Source organism: Aythya fuligula, chromosome 17 (assembly GCF_009819795.1).
Source record: "Aythya fuligula isolate bAytFul2 chromosome 17, bAytFul2.pri, whole genome shotgun sequence".
NCBI lineage: Eukaryota > Metazoa > Chordata > Aves > Anseriformes > Anatidae > Aythya > Aythya fuligula.
Genome location: NC_045575.1, coordinates 11,441,704 through 11,465,776, shown reverse-complemented (window position 1 = coordinate 11,465,776; position 24,073 = coordinate 11,441,704). Strand labels below are relative to the sequence as shown.

Here is a 24,073-nt window from a genome sequence, read left to right as displayed (position 1 = left end):
AGAGAAAGGCAGTAATTTGTTCTCAATGTCTGTAGTGAGTGGAACAAGAGACATAAGGCCCAGAGTAGAGCCAATTTCACATAAGAAATGTTTTTTCAGGTGGAAAACAGGTTTTAGCAGGAGAATAAGATGTCTAGACAGGTGTAAAATTGGCATCATCAGGAGCTGAGCACATGAAATCATTCTCACCAACTCTGCATATGAGCAGAATTGCTCTGTTGAATTCACCTGTTGTTCATAGAAGCCTCCTGTTCCACAACTCTATATGTATTTTTAATTTTTCAGCTGTGTTATGACTGTCATGAGAAGAATGCGACATTCACATTCCCAGAGTTTATGCAGTCCTTAAAGAGGCTCTGAAATAAATCCCACCATGTCCTGGATTTAAAAGTCCTGAGAGACCAAAAGCTTGTCATTTGTTGTTTCTGATAAACAGAATCTCCTAAGTTTCTACAAATCAAAGAAACTATTCAGTTACAATGTCATATTGGAAAAGAATGGGCAGAGACAAGGAATGAGCTTCTCTGTAGGAAGCTGGCAGAGGGTGTATTCAGGCTCTGGATAAATTTGTTTCAATATTGAGCTCTTAGTCTCAGATTTGATTAAAGTAAGAAACTTTATTTATACATTTATAATCCAGCTGTCTTCTACTTAGAAGCCTTTTCAGGCTGTCTAAGGGTTTATTATTTTGATGGTTTTGAGACAGATGTACTGGGAGCAACTGTCGAGATGAATAATGTATTTTCTAGATTTCTGAAAATCTTTTAGGAAAAAAAAAATGTGATTCTTAAACATCCATGTAAAGACTGTTAGTCTTTACTCAAACCTGTTCATCTGGAACTTGTCTGAATAGAAGTAACAGGTCATAGGTGTAAATCAGCCAAAGGCTGAGTGATGGCTTAAACCAAAAAGGACTTAGAAATCCATGACCCTCCTGGGGACACCGTGTTCCTCAGAAGCCACCTGAAAGACACTGGTTCCTCTTGCATCATCAGCCCTGCCCTCCATTTCCTCACAGTTATCCCCAAAACAGAGAGGTGTGGTTGTTGTCTCAGGTGTTACCTTCTGACAGGAGACTGATTTCATCAAATGGATTTTAAAAGCTAAAAAACAAAAACCCATTTATAACTGGTGCCTGCCTAGCAAAGCTGAGGATCACTCTTACTGAGAGGCATAGAATCAAGAGGCCACCATTCCTCAGTAAAAAGATTTGGACTTTTTTTTTTGTTTGTTTAAATTAGAAGTCTTTGCTGTTTGCTTTGTCTAGATGAGCATTCTGGGTGAGATGAATCTGAAGACATTATTTACTGTGCTGTACAGGCTCAGCATTTCACTGGTCTTTTCACATGCGGATTACTTCTTAGGCCCTGCCAAGAGAGCAGCTAGGCCCCAGCAGGTAACTCATCCTACCCACCCAGTGCTGGCCCTCAAACACTGTGTACCTACCCTCTGCAGGGCTCAGAGACAAAAATCAGAAGCTGGATGGCCAGATTCATCATACACCTTAAAATACACACCTAGAAATGTAACTATGAACATAAATCATCTTTATGTCTAACATTTAGTAACCCAAGTAGACTTAAGATAACACTTAAGTGCAGGTGTGCAAATCATCTGCTGGGCTCAATTTCCACCCCAATTAGAGAGGATAGTTTTCAGCTGTGCTGAAAAGGCCAGTGCTTTTTTTTTTAAAGGTGGCATTCACTCTCCTTGATTTTTTGTTTGTTTATTTGTTTGTTTGGGTTTTGATCCTCTGGAGCTTTGGTTGAGAGCGCTGTAAAAAAGGATATCACTGAGAAGGAGCAACAACCTGAGATAGTATTGTAGTAAATCAATTTAATTCTGTGCATTATGTTCAGTTAGAGTTGCTGTAACACTATATTACATGTGTGTATATAGACATACGTCCTCTTCTGGCTTGCTCGTAGAAGGCATGGTATAAAAGAAATGTTTTGCTGTAAGTGTGCTCTTCATCCTGACTAAAGCAGGGGAAAGAGGTAGGGAAACGGGTTTCCTCTCTGTCTAGAAGCTGTATTTGTAAGTGGCTGCCACCAGGTGAAGCTCTCTCCGCTGGAAAGAAGGAGCAAGGAGTGCTGGGGTTCAAGGGTGTCTCGGGTACCAATACAGTTCATGTGCCCTGCTCCTCAGAAAGTAATGTACTTGAGCAAGGGAAGGCACTGGATTTTTTTTTTCCTTTTTTTGTGTGTGTGTGTTAATCAGCATGGTTGGCTGGAGGGGAAGCTTTACTGTATGACTTGCACTGATGTAGGAAAATTCTGACCAGCCTGACCCCCTGGATAATATACTAATCAAGCGTGGGGATACTGGCTGCTTTTGTTCCATAAACTGTGACAGTATTGTATGGACTGGTCCTACAGCCCGCTGGCAGACCATTGCATTGTCACCTATAAGATGCAATGTAGACTTCTGAATTTGATCTTATCTAAGCTGGGAAGATTCTGGCTTTTGAGAGATCACAGCCCACATAAGTTCAAAGCAGCTCAGTCTGATGGTCAGGAGTACTGCCTGGTTAGATCACTACTATTCCTGCAAGCTAGGCAGGAACTGTTAAGTGAAGGAACATGACAAGTGCTTTTCAAGAAGGACATCCTGTGGCTTGCTGGGCTTCTAGAGATGCCCAAGAGCATTCCTACCTGTATTCTGTAGGTGGTAAAGCTCAGCCCACTGGCTCCAGGTCCAGCAGAAATAATAAACACTTCATCGCTTCCTGTCTCAGTAGTCACTGCGGAGGTGGAAGAGGGCACATCTGGGTCAGTATCCTGAGGAGACTGTTCTATGCTGCCTTCACAGGAAGTGACTGAGGAAAAGAAAATCCATAAAGACTGCTTGGGAGAGTCCAAAACATCTGTTCCCAACTCATCCATTATAATCCCTCTTCCCTCACCTTTCCCTCTCCCCAGAGAAGCTAGACCCACATCTGCCTGTTGCACCAATCAGAATAAAATACAAGCCAACAGTTTGCTCTCCTGAAACTGCAAGCCTTTAAAAACAAAACAAAAGGTGGCGGGTGAGGGGAAGAAAGAAACACCCTTGGGTCTGCTGTCTAATAAAGCCAGACCCAAACTGAAATCCCTCATACTAAATGCATAAGGTTTTTCTGCAGATCAGAAACTTGCAGAGTTTCTTAACTCATTCTTTATTTGTTGTTACTCATTCCTATTAATAGTGAGCTTTGATTTTGTCACAAGTGCTTACAAATCCTTTTTGCTTGAGCCGTGGTGATGCTGCTCCCTCAGGCAGCTGTACGTTCCAGGCATTGCCATAGGTGTATGTGCATGTTTGCATCCCCAAGGTCTGTACTTTAGGTCCAGGCCCAGAGAGCTCTGGCTTCTGGCCATAACCTTCTTAATGACTTTTGGCAGAACAGAATTAGCTTTTTAGGAAGGTATCCACGTGAGAGCTGTGTATAAAAGTTGATGGTTTAGTGGGAAACTGATGGTGTGTGGCAGTGCACCGTGAAGTGGCTCCTTGTTGGCCTTTGACCAAAAGGTTTGCTGACAGGATTAATGTGTTGTGACTCAAGATTTCAACAAGTGACAATATCTGCAGCTTGGCTGGAGGACTCCCTGTTCTTGTTCTGGAAACACACTGTGAGGTAAATGTCATTTAAAGCAGTCTCATCCATAATGCCCTGCAGAAAAATTTAGCTCCAGGAGTCAAAGTTGTTCAAAGCCAACATAAGCACTGTAAAACTCATCCTTATCCAGACAAGGTTAGATGCAGGGCAGATGAGTCTTCCACAATTCGTGGATGATTATAAGCTCCGGTTGTAGCAGCCTGAAGCAGACAGATTAGTGTTGCTAACACAGTGTCCCTGCAATGCTCTGTGCTATGACAGCTTCTGCTGGCAGTGTCCTGGAGCTGTGCCTGTGTGTGCTTCTTGCCAGGAGAATTGCCCTACCAGTGAGGGGGGGAGAGCAGCAAGGGATATTCCCACAACAAAGCCTTTCTGCTGTGAAGTGGCTCTCCAGCTGTGCCTGGGCGAGACGGGGAGGAGGATGGCAAGGAAGGAATGGTCTGATTAGCAGGCCAAGGCCTACAGGGTGCCCTGACCCACCCCTGCCGGTGCGCCGCGCTTACCCGCCTGCTCCCGGCTGACAGAGTGGTTGTTGTTTTCATTCTCCCGACTTGGCACCACAAGCTGGAGCTCATTGATATCAACGGCGGAGTTCTGGATCCCGTTCTACAACTCAGAACATGCCCCAGTAAACATCGTCAGATAAACAGTGCAACAGCCAATATGAAAGAGAGAAACAGAAATTGCTGAAGCCATTAGCACTAACCTCCTGGTCACTGCATGCGTTGGATGAGCTCCTTTTGGGGCACGTTCTCTGCCTGAAAAGGAGAGACAGCAACAACAACAAGAAGCCCACAAGTGAGTTAATCCCAGAGAAGGGAAGCTGTCAGCGGTGCTTGTCCTGCAAGGGTGGCCTAGCAGGTTATGAGCTGTCCAGCCTGCAGGAGCATCCAAAACACTCACCAAGGCTCAAGGCCTGTAGGCCAGGGGAAAAACTGATATGCTCGTGTTGTGGAAAGTCAGCTGAAGAAGAGAAGGATCTGTCTTCTTCCCATGATCATCACAAAACAGAGAGCGGAACAGAGTTCAGACCTCTTTAAAGTCCTACTAGCCTTCCCCCCACAGGCTATTCTTTCATGTCAGAAACTAAATAGCAGAACCGAAATCCTTCCTTTGGTCTGAGCAATGACATTGTTCTTATCCTGTTATACAGAGTATTTCACCTGTGTAGTCGGTATTGCATGCTGGATTATGTTTAGCAAGCAGAGAACATCAAATGTTCATCTGTATGACCATTTTATTAATGGAAACTGCTATGGCAGATGGTTACCAGTTAAATATGCCTGTTGGGATGAAGGGAAACAAAATCATATTCTTAACAATTTTTTTTTAAGTTTTACTAAATCTGACATTCTGAAACATCTAGTGTTATTTACATCTTACTCATCCAAAATGTAAACATGTCATGAAGAAAGGCTGAACATGATCATGACTGAAGCAAGTATATTTTATTTTGGTGTACAGCAGTTCTTCATGGGACAGTTCAGAAACACACAGCAGTGTTAATATATGATGTGACCCATGTTACTATTTTTCCCTACTAGCTATGCTGTTGGGTGGCATATTTCCTCTTGCTGGCTTCCATACAAGGTTTGTGGTGGTGTCTTTTAAATGATGTGCTGAAGTCAAGATTGCAAGTTTTCAGGCACCATTTCATTATTGCTTCTCTTTAAGACCTGGGGGCTCAGACAACACCTGATGAGTCTGGCCAGGAGTCAGCATGTGCTCCATCTCAGGCATAAGGTTTCATTCCTTCACCATATCATTGGAACTCTTAAAAAAAAGGCTTATTGAAAGTGAAACAATGGAGGGGGAGGGAAAAAAAAAAAAAAAAGTATGGTGTCCCCCCAGTACTATTCCTAATGAATATGGAGGAAACTACAGAAAGAGGAGAGCAAGTTTGCACTTCTGACTTTAATTCAGATGGACTCCAGATGGATAGTTGTTACTCCAGGAAGCAAGATCATATCAGCTGCCACATGGGCTTTGCCACAGTATGCAGGGCTGCTTCAACTCAGTGGTTTGGGGAGAGGAAGCAGCTAGAGATTTCTAAGAAGTGGTGTTTCCTAATTGGAGGATTAAGATCAAGCCAAGCAGGAAATGCTCTTGAGTAGAACATGCATATGTAAATATGCCCCCCACACATACACATGCACACACACACCAGAAGTTCTTATTAGCCACCAGAGCTGCTTAAGCAGGCGGGATTGAGTAAAACGTGACCCAAAATAATGAATTAGCATAGTGGTCAAGGCATCCAGATAGATAGTGTAAGAACTGTGCAATTTCCTGCTTTTTCCATATTGCATTCATATTTTCCTCTCTTACCATATCCCTACTCTTTCCTGCCTAAGCCCATTTACTCAAATCTCAGAATCATAAATATTCTTGTTTCAAATAACTGATGTGTTACAAACATTTATTGAAATATTCCCACCTAAGGATTGAAGACCAAAAAGGGAATGTTCTCTTTTAAGAAAAATAAATAAATTAGCACACATTTCTTCCACACTGAACACCAGGCCTTGTCTACCCAGACTTGTTGGTAAACTGGATGGTCTCACTTACGAGTTTATTTGACCTCTTAATGTGACAGACAAGATACGCAAATCCTTGGAAACATGACTGAAAATGTGTTTCTCCGAGTCCTATATACAGATGTCCCACTTATAAGATATTCATATTCTCTGGGACAAAGCTAAAAAGATGAAATATCCATTATAAAAGTCTCAGCAGCTGATAGTTGATAAACTAGGATAAACAGTGCAAGTTTTGCACTAAGAAATGTCAATACCTTACACAGATCTGGTTCTTTTCCATTTTTTATAAATGTGTTTTACAATATTTAGCAGGCACCATAGCTACCTTGAAAGCCATGCTTCAGTTTGGCAGAATGAACCAGAGGGACGGCAAGGTGTTGCCAGTTTTTCAGAAAAATATCAGTTTTCTGTGCAAGGACAGTAGAAGAAGGGCGAACAGGAGAGGGAAGAGTCCTGTTCCTCCTGAGATTTAAATTAGGATAGTAAAGTGTAACTGGTTGAAATATCCCCTATTTAACTTCTTCCCTTATCATGCTTTGGGTATTGAGTGTCTTATTTCCACCTAACAGTTTGATTTACTGTCAAGAACTAATGCACACCAAGGCTAAGGATTTCTAGATTTGGCCAACAAAAAGTTCTGGTGGAAACTTGAGATTTTTTTCTTTCTATTCAGAGCTACAGCTAAAGTGCTTGGAGAGATGCTCTAATTTGCAGGACTTGGGCCCTTGGTCTTTCTTTACTTCTCTCTCCAGATGCACTGCACCTCCCATGGCATGCTGCAGTACCTGGCCACCAAGCAGATCTGTGATTTAGATCAGTGCATAGCTCACACATATAAAATACCCAATGTGCCATTTTCCATCACTTAAAAGAAGGTGCATTTTTTAAAAAGTTGCTTAAACCTTCCCAAGTAAGGCAAAAATTTAAGTCTGTTGAAAGCTTTGTGAAAATTGCCCTGTGTTCCCTAGTAGGCAGCTCCTTCTATGTCTAGTTACATTTTTAACTAAACTAGCCTCTTGTAGAGAGACAGGAGCAGGGGACACAGTTACGAACAGGCAGGTAGGGGTCTCTGGGTTCTGCTTAGCATGAGAATGGCAGAGAAAAGCCCTGGTTTTAGCCCAGAAGTGACTAGGATCCTCTAGGAGGGTGTCATAGGAGGAAGAAGTTCCACCCCCAGGTGAAGATCAGGCTGCAGGCAGGGCAGCTTGCATGGAGTGAAATGGCAGCACATAACAACTTGATGAAATAGCTGTACGTGTAGACGGGTTGTAATTGGAAACAGGTCACTGGCAGGCTATGCAGATGTAATATGCAGTTACAATCCATGGATTGCAACCATTGAGCAAAAGTCTGGCTGCACTGGACAGGATTAAAATTAAATAAGGTGGATGTGTCTCTTGTTTTGGGGGCTTGGGAAAGAAAATAAAAAATACCCCATTGCTTGAGTCAGGCCTCATGGCCAAAAGTAATTAGAATTATTGGCCAACTAACAACTGAAGCTTTCATTTCCTCCCCAAACAGCAAACAAAAGCTGCAGTGTGGCAGAGACTTGGAGTTTCCCCAGAGAGCTTTGCCCTGGCTGAATGCAATGAGCCTGAGCAGACTCTGCTGACGACTTGGTGCATTGGACTGGCAGTAGGTGCCAAGCCTGGCCTGGGCCATTTCTAACCCTGGCAAAGCTAACTCCCTGCTACTTTTAGCTGAGCAAGAGCAGCAGATAGAAATGGCAGAATCGCAGCTAAATGCCAATGTGGTACCAGAGGAGCAAGCAGAGCACGAAGAGAAGTGAAAGGCAAGTTTACAGGGCCAAGAGCTTGAGGGTTACTCTTGGCATCTCCTTTGCAGTGGCATATTCCAGCCAGGGCCAGCATTGTCATGCCTCAGAGAGCTGGTCGCATTTCTGAATGTGCTGTGTTGTTAAAGCATCTTCACTTCTTCCCTCACCCCACCCCTTGCAGTCTTGACATTTTTGGCAATGAGGACAAGCTATGGCTAAAACACTTCTGACACCTGATTTCAAGCCCCTACTTAGGGCAAGAAGCATAAAATACAGCTTGGTGGTCTCAAACTAAAAGCAGGTTAGATGTGCTTAATGGTCTCTGCAATCTTATTCTAAGCTTTGTTAAAAAAAAAAAAAAAAAAAAAAAAAAAAAAAAAAACCTACACAGCTGGAAAGTGTAGGCGAGCTCCAACCAGTGCCAGTGGTGCTGGGGCCAGAGACAAATATCCTTAAAGCAGTTAGGGCAGGAAAGAGGGAAAAAGAATTTTCCAGTGCAGCCTAAGTGACGTGCTCGGCACAGGTCATGGCATTGTTTCCACACCACAGATCTCACAGGGTTTAAGTCTAGCAAGAAATAAAAGTATATTGTAATCAAGGCCTCCCTGAAATAGTGTGCAGGGAACATAGGCAGCTGGCATAGCAAAGAGCCTTTCAGAAGACTAAAGGACTAGGGATAGTTCTCTCTATATACAGCCAATATCTGACAGATATATTTTCCTTTTTTTTTTTTCTTGGCAAGATGTTCTCAGTGACCAGAACATACAACTTTTTTTTTTTTTTTTTTTTTTTTTTTTTTGGGGGGGGGGGTTGTATTAAGTTTTCTCTGTTGGTCAACTATAGAATATTACCATGTTTTGTAAATATCTGAGAAGCAAAAAGCCAAATTGTACACTATAGCCAGTGGAATCTCACATTATCTCACATTGCTGGTGTACTTTGGTTTGAATAATACTCAGCTTCATGGATAGCTGCAGTGAAATTAAATAGGGAAAACGGAGCAAGAACAGCCTACTCGACGTGTGTATTAGCAAGACTGCTGCCATAGCAAAGGCAGCATGTTTCTGCCGCTTTTGAAGTTTGGCAAGGGTATAAAAATGAAGTATTTAGTATCTGGAAGACATTTTCCACCAGACGTTTTCCTTTAGAGCTAGCAAAAAAAAATTGTGGTCTAAATTAGTATTCTGCAAGCTCTTTAGAAAGGAAAAAGGTTAGTTAGATGTAACACATGCAAGTTTAACTCTTGCAACTATGAAAAAACCAGACCCTGAAAGCAGGAATTTCTATATACAGCAAGGGAGATTATATTTAAGCTCCATCACCTTGCCCACATTTTCTCATTCTCAGTACAGTGGTGGCCTATATTTTGTATTTATTCAGCACAGCTAGAAATGCAGCCTCCAAAAGGACAAGGAAAACAAATTACCTTTATCAAATCAACCTCAGCTACTAGGAGTTGCTGGGCCATCCTGAGAACTTTTGTGTTGGAGGATCCAAAATACTTTAGGTAGAGGATACAGGAAGAGGGGACAGACCAGTTGAATGCTGTCACTGTGAAACAAATGCTATTACTAATACTCAGGCACTCCAGCAGAGCCCTACGAGGGGCAGTATTTGTTTCAGTTTGCCTGATGCTTCCATTGCAGTCAAAATATTTGAAAAATACTGTTTGTTTTGACAAAAACCTGGGGAGCTTGTGCTTTGCTTTGAATTTGTTGGAAGGAGGAACCAAAAAAAAAAAAAAAAAAAAAAAAAAAAAAAAAAAAGCAATGTTTTTACAGAAATGTTTTCACTGTTTTCACTAGAGTTAGTAAGAAAAATGCAAATATGATGGGGGGTGGAGAAGCTTTCTCCTGATAGATATATCAGGAGAAAACAAATAAAAGCAACTGACTGGAGAGGAATGTTTTCATCACTGGCTGGTTTTAGCTGTTTAACTGGTTAGCATCAGGACCTGGAAACCAGCTGCCCAAGCTTCAGCTCACTCGGCCAAGTCATTCCAGATGACCTCTGTGGACAGGCACAGATACCACAGCACATCTTGTGGCTCTTCCCCTAGCAGTGACCGGGATGTGTAGGTAACTGAAATTCTAATGCACCTCAGGAGGTAAGCAAAGTCTGAGTCGCTTGAATAAAATTTGCTTCCAATTGGAAAATGCTAGTTAATGTAGGTAACCACATGTTAATTCCAAGTGGTAGTATTTTAGCTGCTATTTACTTTTCTGCAAGGTGTTAACGTGCAGTGCTCAGCCTGCTTGGGATACTCAGGAAAAGGTGATCTCTCTGTTCTGCATTTGTCCCCAGTGCAGCTAGTGTTCCAAAACTGAGAAACAAGTTTCAAAAGCAAATAATGACCAAGGAAGTCCTCATTCTCCAGGTGTTTCTGCAGGAAAATAAAATAGATTGGAGGCAGTGGAGCTGTAGATCTGGGAAAGAAAACTGTGGAGCATGTGGCAGGAATAGAATCTGGCTTTGATTTCCTCTATAGCCACTGTAGTATACACACTACTGTACTTAAAGGACAGCAAGCATTAGAAGAGCAAAGGAAATGTATATTTGTTTTTCTGGTCTTTCTCGTCATGCACAGATAACGTCACATGCTTCAAAGGCTCAGACATGCATCATCTTACCTGCAAGCTATGCAGAGGGCAGAGAGCAAAGCCAGTGCAAAGAAGACGGTCCCTGTTAAAACTGCCATCATCATCATGTTTTCGTTTCTTTCTTGCCTCACAGCATCTACAGTGTTGGGTTCAGTGATGTTCTTATATTCAAAGAGCATTGCAAAGCCTCGGCCCCGGTCAGTGGTGGTAATTAGCTCCATAATAACCTCAACCATTTCCAGAGACGAACCAAAGACCATGGTTTTGTTTAAAGGTGAATTTGGTCCACAGAAGCGAGAGGAAAATGTGATGAGATCAGAAACATACAATACATCATGGGGACAGACATCCACTGCTGACTGTGGGCTGGAAGAGATTTCCACCGGCAGTACCGTTGTGGGGAGAGTCCAGCTCTCTCCCAAAACTTCATCTCTCTCACTAGCAGCTAGGCGGGCAAGCAAAGTTTTGCCTTTCAAATCTTCCTCTGTTTCTCGGTCACTGGTATTTTGTCTCTGCATCGTGGCACCACTCGCCACAGAGAATGGCAGTTCTTCTGTTTGGGTCTTGGTGATCGCTTTGGGTTTCTTCATCTGTTTAGACTGGTTTTCTTCAGATGCTTGTTTGGCTTCATCTTTCTTTGAGGCAGCTCCTGGAAATTGTTCCAGGTGACCAGAAAGCTCTTTTGACTGATCTCCTGTGCTGCTCAGATTCTGAGCCACCTTCGACATCCAGGTCTGGAGAGAGGATTCTGTGGTATGGAGAGTGAAGTCTAGGTTTTCCTGAGGAGGGGATGTGTCCTTACTTTCTGTTACAGCAGGGGCTGAAAAACCATCCCAGGGGGGCGGAGTTTCGCTAGAGCTTTCAAAAATGTCAAAGTCAAAAATTTCCAAGATGAGACGGGTTCTCATGGGAATGAAAAATTGCCAAACACAGTGTGTCCCTGGGTAGTAGTTGTTTGGAAAACCTGGAGATAAAATCAGGCCTCTTTCCATTGATTCCACCACCGCACCACAGGAATAATATACCTGGGAAATTAAACAAATAAACTTACATCTTGCCAGAGACAATATACAGGATGCAGCCTGCTAGACCTACTGAAGGTCCTATCCTTCCCCTTTAGCAACTGGTATAAGATAGCCTCAAGAAATGGAAATTCATTAAGCTTGTAAAAGTCTACCTTCTACTTTCACATTTAGAACATTAATCTCTAATATGGACAGCCATTCTTAAAGACCATTCAAGTATATATTGAATAATCAACCTCTGCAGAAATGTAATCTAGATGAGTAATTAATTTCTATTCCTCTTTTTCTGTTACTGATCATAATAGCATCCATTTCTGCTTTTGGCTAAGAGGTGTTCCCAGGTTATTGATTACTGAATACATTACTTGCTGACATACAATTTTTTCACCGCACGAAAGTGTCATCCTAAATGGCTTGTTGTGTGTTAAAAATCTTAAGAAGCTAAAGAAAAACTGTGTCACCACAGTATCTTGAACTCTGTGTTATTTTCATTACAAAACGATTTTTTCAAATGTAAAAAGGCCCTTGCAGTGACAATTAAGCATGATTCATGCAACCAACTCATCTTCTGTTTCAAAGACATTGTCTTATTTACTTCAATAAGCAGTAAAATCTAGGTGGTTTTGATTGGGTAAATTGTCCTTTAAATGCAAAGCCTCTCAAAATAGTGATGGCAGATATCAGCTCTCACTAGTAAACTAGAAATCAACATGCATTTTGCGTAACAGTGATAGTCCCATGTGAAATTTGTTACTTCTTCTTTCTCCATAAATAGTCTTCACAGTCCAAGTAGGAAGAAATCCACAAATAGTTGTGCTACCTACCATTTTCCTTGTTCTCTAAAGGTGTATGAGGCTGTTTTCCCCATATCATATTTACACTGACCTTCTCCTAAAGATGCTCTCAGAGCCTTTTTTCAAAATTATTTCATAAATTTGGAGAGCAGAGAGCCCTGTCTCTGCCTGGGGCAATTGTTTTTGAAAAGGACAAATAATAAGTCAGAGGTACTTAGGTACAAGCCCTATCTAGGAACATGTGTTTACTAGCATTAATTGGAAAAGAAAGGGAAGGCTTTGGGGGTTTGTTTTTCTTTTTTATTATTATTATTGGAAATGATTTGTCGTCTTGGTCTGTTATCTATTTAAACACAAAGGAAGTTTGGCAGTACAACAAACAAAGCTTATGAAGTCCATATAAAGCCACAAAGATCAAAATACTCCATTTTTTTTCTCTTGCTCCTTCCCTTTGGCCCATATTGAAATGGAAAGAATAAAAATTACAATGCCAAATGGTAAAAGCCCTTAAGTGAAAACAAAAAGCCAGACCTGTTCTGCAAGGCATGAACTTTGTTTTCCAGCAGGTGCTTTTCATATTCAGAGTAATTCCAGGGTAGGTGTCAGGGTGGCAATAAAAAATGACCAAAACAGCAAAGTGGGTAGAAATTGTTTTCCGTACTACAGATTGAAATCCAATCTTTGACTTTTAAAAGTGTCACTTAAATCAAAGGTTGTGCTAATTATAGTGGAATAAACTATGGGCTTCTAATTTAAGGCACTTGGACTATGGCTTGAAGTCTCAAGTGGAGAAGAAACCGTATTCATGCACCCAGATCATATTATTTTCTGTGAATGCTTTAGGTGCCCCACAGCATGTAATGCCAAAATAGGTAAAGAGAAATTTAGAGATCTTTCCTCTAGGAGGTAATTTGTTGTTGTTCTGATCTAAATTAGTTAATTCATGGTAAAAATCCAGCCGAAAACAGAAAAACTTTGTCAATTTAGGAGGATACGAATCCTAACATTTAGTTTCATTTCCTAATTTACTTTGGAATTACAGATACATTTACTGTTGTTTTGGGGATTTTACTGAAAACTAGATGATTTCCAGGGATTACACCCTTTCTTCTGTTAGGGAGAGGGTTACTCCTATGCTAGGAAGAAAGAGGGCTTCTCTGTGATTTCCTTCTCTCCTGGAGTATCTGTGCAGACATGCCTTTGTTCTCAGTCTCTTGAGCTCACTCTTAAATATTTGTATACCAAGAACTAACAAATAATGCCTAACTTTTCATTTAAAAGAAGTACCCAGTTTTGGAGCCAGAATGTGCATCAGAACTGCTGCTATTGAAAGGTACTCCTGGCTGTAGGAGAATTACACATAGGCCCAAACTTCCTAAATTAGCAGTGATTGAGGGTTGAGATTTTATTTTGAGAAATATGTGAACTGACCTAGTTGTCTTTTTTCAGATACTGAGAAGGCAGTTGGAAGCATTCACAGCCCCACCTCTACTACCAGAAGATTTTGTTAACACCCAAAAGTAGCAGCCATCAGCTCAGTGGATCTTGTGTGATTAATCACTGAAGTGTTGAATGGGTAAGTGCATTCTTATAAATCCCTCGCCCCCACTCTCAAGAGACGTTCATATTCCTGCCTTCATTTTCACTTGAATCTGTCATCATTTGGAGACTCTGTGTATGTCCATGGAGCCTCAGGTTCAGGCTCAGATGTTTTTTGTTCGCCTGCAAGACACGTGGCTGCCAGTCAGCAGCAATATTTAGCTTAATCCCAACAGGTACCCTGTGTCCACAGACCTAAGGACGGTGGATTTGTGCAACACATGCATTCCAGAAATATGGTTGAAAGGTCATAGCAATAGGGCAATATTTCATTTATTATGGCTTGGGAGACTGAAAACCTTCAAGATTTGTTTGGAGAACAGGAAAAAAATAATACACAAGGGACAGCAAATGCAAGACAGATCTGGGGGGGGGAGGAAGAGAGGAGGGAGGATTTCTGATGAGTTTATAATCCACGACTGAATTACTGACAAAACTGTTTAGTTCATTTACATCATCCATTATGAAGGCTGAATTTCATCAATTAGACACAGATGTTCCCTTCCTCAGCAAGTTATAAATTCACAGGCTTTTGACAGAGGCATGCAAAAAATTTGGCACATTTTTAATCTTTGCAAATGATAGGTTGTTTTTTTTAAAAGCAACAGTTGATATATGCCTACCTCAATTAGACCAATTATGAAAAGGGTGGGGATTTATTTTTCCTTTTTTTTTTTTTTTTTTTAATCTGTTCAGAAGATAAACTCCTGAGTGTGTTGATGAGAGGCACATCAAACTCACGTGGGTTCAGAAGGGACCTCTTCAGAGGAATAAGTTTTTTTGGAAGGCAGCAAGGGTTGCAGTTTTCAAGCATACAAAGGAGTGTGATTGGCAGTGGTTAATGTACTGATACATGAAATACAGTGGCTTGCCAGAGGAAATCTTAAGGTGTGGATAGGTGATTACTAGGCAGGAGGGTCTTGCAAGAAGCCACGAATGTGGCAGCTTGCCCACAAGAGCTCTTCAGTGATGGGTACCAGCCTCTGTGCAAACCACTAGAAGCAGGCAGGGCTCAGTTTTTCAAGCTTCTCTGGCCTGCCTCCAAGAGAGGAATGCTTCAGGCATGAGGTGGTGGTGGGAGCCCAGAGAGAATGTGGGGAGGCTGCTGTTACATGTAGCTGGTAGGAGAAGGTGACACGGCCATGCAGTTCAGCTTGTAAAGACATATGCCCTGCTGAAGAGGAGACAAAGTGATGCAAGGTCCTGGTTAGGGAAACCCTCAGCCCATTTGTGTTCATAGCTTTCATTGAAGCCCTGAGTGCAGTAGTGATACATTTTCTTCATTCATGTTAATGCTGGTTATGAGGAGCTGCTGTTCACAGCATCCTGGAGGATGCTGTCCTGCCTGCATAGTCCCAAAGACTGTTTATTTTTGAAGTGTTTATCTCAAAGAAGGGGAAAGAGGACGTCCTGTCTTGATGTTTGTTATTTGTGAGCACAATCTCAGATTCTCTGGCTTGAGACCTCTCTAGTGTAGATTTTCTTTTACAACATACCCAAGAAATATCAAGTTATCTTGGTGTGTACACAGAGTCAGAGTGAAAGCCTCAGCAGACCAAACTGGAGAAATACAGTGGAACCACTAAATTTCTAAGACATCCTCAAGGGCCAGGATGCACACTTGATAGAGATACCCAGTTTCAGGTGTGTGGGGAGAAGATCATAACCCACTTCTCCCTCATTCATGCATTATGCACATCTCAGCTTCTGTGTATTTCTCACATGTATTTCCAGTTTTAGGCATACTTAAAAATGTCACTTTCACTTCTTTTTAGAAATGCCAGAGAAGGAATAATCAACTACATTTCAAGCTGACTGAACTTTTAAGAGCTGCCACATTTATTAGTGTCTTCAAGAACAGACGTGTATTATCTCCTTATCCAAGTTAAAGGGCTTTGCTTGAAGGCTGTACTAGAAAAAATTAATATTAGAGTAATGAGTGAAGATGAGGATAGAACTTGTTTATGCAGACCTTAGGCCCTTAAAGAAGATCACTCTGAAGTCAAAATGCTTGGTTATGATCCTGTGCTTGTGACCACAAGATTCTTTTATGTTTTGTCCTTTTCTGTAAAGTATACACACTAAGTAGATGATACATCACTGATTGTGTTTTTTGTTTGTTTGTTTGTTTGTTTGTTTTGTGGTTTTTTTTGGGGGGGGAGAGTAAAAAGAGAACCTTTCTCCAGGTAGATTTTTTGCTTTTATAAAACAGAGTCCTCTAGCTCCCCCCGCTAAGGCTGCCTAGTAGCCTTATCTTGTCAGCCTACAGCTGACTGTATACCAAACATAGAGATATGCAATTAGATTTTGGACAGAAATGGACATGGTCTTAGAATACAAGACTGTTCAGTCTAGATAACTAAATTTAGCCATCTGAACTCACGATAGTATTGGTGGGGTGAAAATCCAGGAAGCTTTATTTAGGATCCATCACCCCTTCAAAATTAAAAACATACAATGTGCACACATGTGTGTACATGTGTGTTTCTTTCAGAGTTGGCAATGTTTTAAGACTACCTCATCAGTTCTTTCACATTTTATTCTGCCCCAGGGACCTCTTTAAAACACTGGCTCAACCAATCTTTGCAATTGCTCTTAACATGCAGAGCTAGGTATGGTATCTCAGTTACTTGCCCCTTCAAGTACAAGAGGTTCATTCTGAGTTAAAGATCACTTGGATACTTGAACAGAGCCAACCACCCGGAATGAAATAGGAAGTGGCCTGAACTTTCATCCAGAGCAGAAAGAAAATGATTGAACTTAGGGCTTTAAAAAGGAGAAGAAAAAAAAGAAAAAAAAAAAAAGAAAAAAAAAAGAAACAACAAGGGAAAAAGATCATTCCCCACTCCTAGCTTAAGGGCGGGGGGGGGAACAAAATATGGACAAGTGTTTATTTGCTGACGTGGTTGGAAGGAACTAGCTGCAAAGCTACCAGAAATACAATTCTTGTGGTTCCCAGAGGAAGGACCAAGTTCTCCTCTCACAGTATTTCCAAGTTACAGAAGTCTGAGCTTTTTGGATGCTCATCAAATACAGGATCTAAGGAAAGACTATCCCAAGACTAAGATCTTAAACTAACAGACTGAAGTTTTATAAGTGATCACATTTACTTCACTAGCTGACTGATCTACAGATCAAAGATGTTATAAATCTATAAATCTGTTTCCAAGTGGAGGACAAAGTTAATTGGAGGTTTTATAAAATTAGCACTCTACTTAATTTTGTACTTTCAGCTCATCATTAAAGGTTTATTTTCTTTCATTAGAATGAACTAGATACAACAGCAGCACCTCAACTTATTTTTCCACCTGGCAGTACAGGAGTTCCTGGAACTGCCTTGGAATCACCATTTTCTCCTCTGCCAAATTGCCTTTGCTGTTCAAAGCATGAGACAGCAGCAAAAGGAAAATCTCTCATCCTGTATTATGGCAACTCTTCAAGCATCTCTGGATGCTTGGAAATAGCATGCCTAGCAGCAGTAGATCAGGATATGGGATTGACAGAGCATAAAAAAATTGCTGGTAGCTTGCTTGAATATAACGAGAGAGTTGTCCCTGTCTCCTTTTTCCAGTCCTCAACAGTGACTTTTTTTTCAGAATGATCCCTCAAAGAGTTCTCAATTTGGAGTGTATTCTGTCTGCTGAGGGGTCATCTTCTCTCCCTCCCAGTAGCTGTATCCTGACACCAATCCATACACCAGCACACAGTCTGTATTCTTGCCTTGTGCCCTGAGGAAATTCACGTAAATGAGCACTGAACAGGCCTCAATTGTAGGACCCCAAATCCAGGCTGAGCATACATTTGCTTTTAATACAGTTAATACAGAGCAGTTGCACTCCTGTTTTTAAACAAGGGTCTAATATTTCTTGAAGTGAGTGCAACCTGCTGGATTTAAGCAAAATCAAAACTACATTTTTTAACAGATGCTCTGTTATTTCAGTAGTGGGTAACAGCAGTTCCACCACATGATTGTGATTGTGGATGTGACATTTCCACTCTGCAAATCCCATTTCCAGGAAAGAACCCAACTCATCTTATATTACTACTTGGCACACATCAGACTCTTTTACAGGGCCCTGTTTTCATGCCTATCAACAAGTTTTCTACTGTTCTTAATGGCTGACAGGACATTTGAAGATTACCAACATGCAGGTAGGAAGGGGAGGGGACTACGAAGGCCTGTAGCTGCAGGAGACAAGGAAAATAAAGTTTTTTCTAGAAGAGTAGAGGAGGGAAGCAGGAATTCACTGCAGCAATTAGAGCAAAATGCGAAGTCTGAATGAGACTTAGGACATGGAGGCCCAAATGTACCTCAGACTGTAGGCAAGCTATTTTCTCTTATTCTTCCCATATGTGACTTCGCTGCAGCTGAGCCCTGAAAATCTGCAAAAGATTGCTTGGAAGGTGCTGCTTTATTTCACAGGAGAACAGACAACCTTCTCCTCACTCTGTGGGGAGGGGAAAAAAAAAAAAAAAAAAAAAAAAAAAAAAAAGGCAAGGATGTTAATGTTTGCATAACCTTGGAAAGAGGCAACTAGGCTTTGTCAGGATGGAAAGAGAAAGATGGGACTCAGGACATCCTCACCTGCTCCTAGGTCAGAGTGGCCAACTTCTGGTGCCTGCTTGTAGATGCAGCATTTCCTACAGCAGCATGCCAAACCTTTAGGCAGGCCATTGCCACAACAAATCTCTGTGAATCAAAGCAGCTGCAGAAGTGGCAGGAGAAGGTCAGCAATCTCATTAGAGGCAGGAGGCCCAGGCCCGCCAGCCACAGCAAGGTCCCAGCTTCACAGCTGCAGCATATTTTGATACCTGGCCTCCAGCAGATTGCATAACTGTGCCATGAGGTCACCATCCTTCCTACTTGATCCTCTCTGAGAACCGGAGGTGGGGAAAAGAAAAAAACATGGGCACTCAGGCAACCACCAGACACAGCAACACACTCCAGTTTCTGTGGAGAACAACAGACCTCCTCATTTAACTCCAGAGATGCAAGGCCTTTTTCTGCTTACAAAAAAATGCTTGTTCACAGAGACACAAACAAGGGCTGTTTTCTGAACAATCACCCATGGAACAGTGCAGCTTTCCATAGCATGATCAGCAGTATACGCAGTCTGTGCATATATTGTAACTTGACATTTTGTACTTGCTTTCAGAGCAACTAGAGAAAAGTCAAGTTGATGCTCTCCTTCTTTTGAGAGGTTTTCAGGTGAGAAGCAAAAGCAGTTTATCCTTATTAGGCCAGAGATGCCAACCTTCACTGGAGTTATGTACAATGGGCAGAAGTTTCTGCAGACATCTTGAAGACCTCCTATTTAAGGCAATGAATAAAGATCACCCAGCTGTGGTCCTTGCCTCCCTCTAGACACAAAAGGCAGAGACATTTCCTGCAGAGGGAAATTCATGGTCTTAACAGCCCTCTCAAAGAATATCTCCCCTCTCAACTAAGGTGGGGACTTTAAAAGACTTACTGGCCAACTCAGTTTTCTAACACTTCCTAGGTGAAACCTGCTAGAATACTTTCAGGATACAGAAAAGATAACAAAAATTATTCTTGATTTTTTTCCCAACATTAAAAATATGCAGAAGTTTTAGTTCTCCCCTTCCAGTTCTTTAATTAAGATAATTTGGATTCACCTACTTGAACTCCTGCAAGTTACAGCTATGTAAGTTTGGCTAAGCGAAGTTCTCTCTCCTTAGCCAGTTCTTTATTTGCTTTAGATTTTTTAAGGCTACTTCTGTATAGGTATTTCTACTTCATATATACTTTTACTGTAGGTACTTCTGCTACTTGACAATTTCCCAAGTTGAAGTTACTACCACAGGAGCACCCTATTGTTCACTGATAACTCTACTTGCTGTATGCCAGCTGGAGAAGCATTTATGAAGTAGATAAAGCATTGGTAGGAGTGTGAAATGAAGACAGAAATTCTCTGGAAGGGGCCTAGGCCAAGGCATAGAATATTTCTAATTGACTTATTTTTTTAATTTAATCAGTACTCTTACATCTAGGTACTCTTACTAGAAACCAAGTGCTAGGTCTTATTCTGAGCTCTTCATCCTTCACTCTGCAGCCCCACATTGCAAAATTCATGTCCTTCTTCTCATCTTAGTCTGAAAGAAGAAAATATCCAGACTGCTTTTCTATGAAATTATTTGGAAAATCTATTTAAAATATGCAAATCTAGTGCTTGGAAAGACCCATTTGACTAGACAGTCTTCCCTTGGGAACTACAACTCTTACACTTGTGAGATAGAACAATGTCAGGTAGAAATCTGTCATTAGTATCTCAGATTTATCATGCTACATTCATGCAACAAATGCAAGTGAGACATGTCATTATGAGGGCAGTCTGATAATTGTTTTCTTGCTCTTATCCCAACATTAGTTTTTATGGTTAAGGAAGCAAATGATATGTAAGATAACATCCACCAGGGAGTGCTAGAATTCACATCAACGACCAGCTTTTCCATGCAGACTTTTGAGGCTATTCCTTGAGTGGAAGCTGTAATTCTTGTGACTGGATACTCAACAGACATACAGAGATCTTCCAATAGAAATGCAAGATACCATATCACGTAAGATCCTATAACCATACAAAGCTGCCATTCTTGTTCTTGGTTTTGTTTTTGTTTTCCTTCAGAAAATACTCTTATTCAAATATCCAATAAATAAATAAGTAAGCTTTAGAATGAGAAATAAAATCATCATTTAGAGTGCTTCCTCAGGCAAATAATCATGAATATGATGAGGAGCATCGTAAATAAAAGTAAGGCTGTGTAATAAAGAGTTCAAGATGCTATGGCCATTTGCTTCAGGGCTTTAATAGGTCAGCATAGGTCTTTTTTCTTATAAAGCAGGTTCTCATTAACAAGGTGTACACAACACACCATAGATAAAATTAACAGTAAACGATAGAGTTGGTGGGAACTGACAGGGTGATGAAGGAGTTTCCAGAAGATCAATCTGGTTTTCATTTTCTATAAACTGAACAGGCCAAAGCAGCTTAAATTAAAGAGTAGAAAACACAGTCAGATTATGTCTGAACTGCTTGGTAACCAGACGAAACCTATAACAAAACAAAAGCTATAGCACTGCAGTAAAAGTTTGCTTGCAGAGTTCAATATAAGAGTCCATTCAACAAGCTATGTATGAGTTCATAGGAATCTGAGAAACTAGTGTTCCGAAATTAACTTTAAATATATAAACCTCCCAAATACTTGGGGGAGATTTAAATAATGAAATCCATATGCAGCTTAGGTGCTCAAATATGCTTTGTTTTGTTTTGAGAGTACCAAAAACTGGAGAATGAGGAACTGGAAAACAATCACAAGCAAATTTTGCTGGCCACTTCCCAGCAAACAAATTTTGATCTTTAAAAGCAAAAAAAAAAAAAAAAAAAAAAAAAACCCACACACATACATGTAAACTTGCTTTGAAAAAAAAAAAAAAAAAAAAGCTGTTTGTGCTTGGATTTCTAGCTGCATGACCCTATTGTTTCAGCCAGACACTTCAGATGTTCCACATGATGGAAGCCTATTGTAGAAACATATGGAGAAGGAAACATTCCACATGTGAAAGCTAAAACCTGCTAATATCGCCAATAGCATGCTGAAAATCTTTAGCAACTGGTTTAATGTTTCACTAAATGTCACTAGCAGGTGAGAGGGCTTATGCAGAAGACATGGATAGCGATCCTTAATAAGCAAACAGATAAAAACCTCCTTCCTTTCATGCAAAAACTTGGAGTAAAAAAATATTTGTAGCTAAGTTTTTAAGCATGCATTTGCTACAGCTGAGGCTGGCCATTCAGAAGTCTGTTATGGTCTGAACACACGCACACACACACTTGGCTTTGGATGGTATACAAACAGCAGCACCTTTCTTCACCTCACTGTTTCAGGATTCATCTCCCCTTGTATGCTCTGAATAGGGAAATTTCCAAGACTCCTCCTTTGCCAGGATTTCAGAGAGCAGGATGCTTGTAAATTTTACTTTACTGCCTACGCATAAGGAGAGACCATGAGGGCACAGCAGGGAGGGTGTGGGAGAACACAGAAAAAAGTACAACAGATACTGCAGCCAGAGGAAAACCTAAGCACTGGGTTTGTTGTTATAGGGTCTCAACCAGTGAGCAGTTTATTTTTCCAAATAAATCTGCTTTGCAGACATCCTTTCTTCTTCCCCATTCAAGTTTCAACCAGGAAGCCTGGAATAAGTTACTGTTGATTTTAGAGGCAAATCAAAGTGTTCAGCCTACTAAGCTCACATTTAAAGTTAGTCTTGATGAGAAACTCCTTGGGGCCCTTGTATTCAAATAGCAAAGTCTGAGATTCACCTGAACTGCCCACCCATGCAGATCTATGATACAGGGACGAAGATAAGCGGATGGGCAGTCTGGGCTTCAGGCCTCGGGTCTAACAGTATAGGCTCCATATTTTAAGTTAAATGCAGAAGAAAAAAGCAGTCCTTTAATAAAATCCTAGTCACTCAAAACAGGAAAATACTTACTAACCAAGACCAGGAGAGGGCTAGATTTAGGCAAAATAAGTGGATTGGGTCTCTAGCGGGCACACCCACTTTGGAAAGGCTGCACAATTGTCTCTCTGGGATTTGGATTAGGTTGGGATTTCAGAGGCATTTCATCCCAGATCTCCTGTATTCATGAATCTTTTCTTACTGACATCCTTGGTACCTGGCCCTTGTTAATAGTCCTGCTATTATTTAACACAATAATGAAACACGATCATTATGGAATAGATCAGTAACAGATCAGTGATCTAAAAGTCCCTCCTCAGACCTGACAGTAGTTCTGAATGGAGGCTTGCACCAGCCCATTTTGTTGAGGTGGTTTGATGTTGCAACCTGGCTGCTAATATAAAGAAATTAGAAGAATAGAATAGTGGATGAAAATGAGATAGCACAACAGGTTATGGCTTGTATGTGGCAAATTTGCTTTTGTTTTGCCACTTTGAACACCACCCACCCCTGCTTTATACTGAAGTGTAATGGTGCTGCCTGTACTCCCCCAGGACCAAGGATTTCATCTAATTTAATAGTTTCTGTAATTAGATATTTGTGAAACTCTGAAATCCTCTGATGAAAGGTGCTGTAAAAATATTACCAACTCTTCTACCATTAAAGGACTCCACCCAAACCCAAATACAGATGTAGTCCTCAATGTACATCATTACTAATCCAAATCAGCAGTACTTATGGCCTGATTTAAATCCTCCTGAAGTCCAAGATGACTTCTGTGGCTTTCAGTAGGGCCCCAAGAATTTTAGAAAGGAAATAAAGGCAAATCAGCCTTTTCTCCTCTCAAAATTGGGACCTCTTTTTCCTGATCAGAAGCAAGGCTATCTGAAGTGAAGCATAAGGCCATTTTCTGCTGAGGGCTTTTTAAGAGGAATTATACCATTCTTACATTGAGTCCAAGGACTAAGGCTGCCAGCAAGGCTCTTCTCAACTGCTGTACAATCATTCTACATATTATTGCAAGACCCTGTCCCGACTCCGCTGTCTTCCTGCCATGGATTTGTAGAAGTAGAAGAGGATTATTTTTTACATTTAGCAATTCTCATACTCAAGGAAGGGCCTAAAATATCTTAAAACTTGGCTGGTGTTGTCTTCTATATCTAACCATCAAGCTGGATATTGATAATTTAATATTGATAGACCTGAGATGTCTGTGCATAGACTGACCTTGTAGGAATAATAATAGCGTGGAAAGGGAAGAGCTGCTACACCAGCCTTAGTCTAGCTAGCTGCATACTGCTGTGTAGGCACTCTCTGGTACCAAACATGCCACACATTCTTTTAAGAAGAAGGGGAGGCAGGAAGAAAGAGACAGACAGAGGAACACTTTACCACCATTCCTGGTCTGTCATGCAAAGAAACAAATGAAGGGGGAGAGTAATTGTTTGCTGGTTACTACAGGAAAGTTTGTTTGCTGGGTCTTTTTAAACCAGTGCAACAGGATTGTTTGCTTCAAGCTACTTAGATATTAAAGGAACAAAAATGATTTCAGTGTTTTCATCTAGGAGATGGCTGGCAATTCTAGTGGTACAGAACACTTTTACCTCCTTCAGCATAAATATTACCCACATCATTCCAGCAAGCTGCTGCCACTGGCTTAC

The 24,073-nt window shown here is 41.0% G+C and overlaps 1 protein-coding gene across 2 annotated transcripts in view; it reads right to left on the bottom strand.

The window, feature by feature from the left end:
• The window catches only part of LOC116496131, a 31,820-nt gene that overhangs the window by 3,263 nt on the left and 4,484 nt on the right, over nt 1-24,073 (bottom strand). For both annotated transcript variants that reach the window (XM_032199039.1, XM_032199040.1), the window contains exons 2-5: nt 10,546-11,540; nt 4,305-4,356; nt 4,102-4,204; nt 2,655-2,818 (exon numbers count right to left, since the gene is read on the bottom strand). In XM_032199039.1, the coding sequence (XP_032054930.1) occupies nt 2,655-2,818; nt 4,102-4,204; nt 4,305-4,356; nt 10,546-11,540 (1,314 nt within the window). The remainder of the gene's footprint in view (nt 1-2,654; nt 2,819-4,101; nt 4,205-4,304; nt 4,357-10,545; nt 11,541-24,073) is intronic.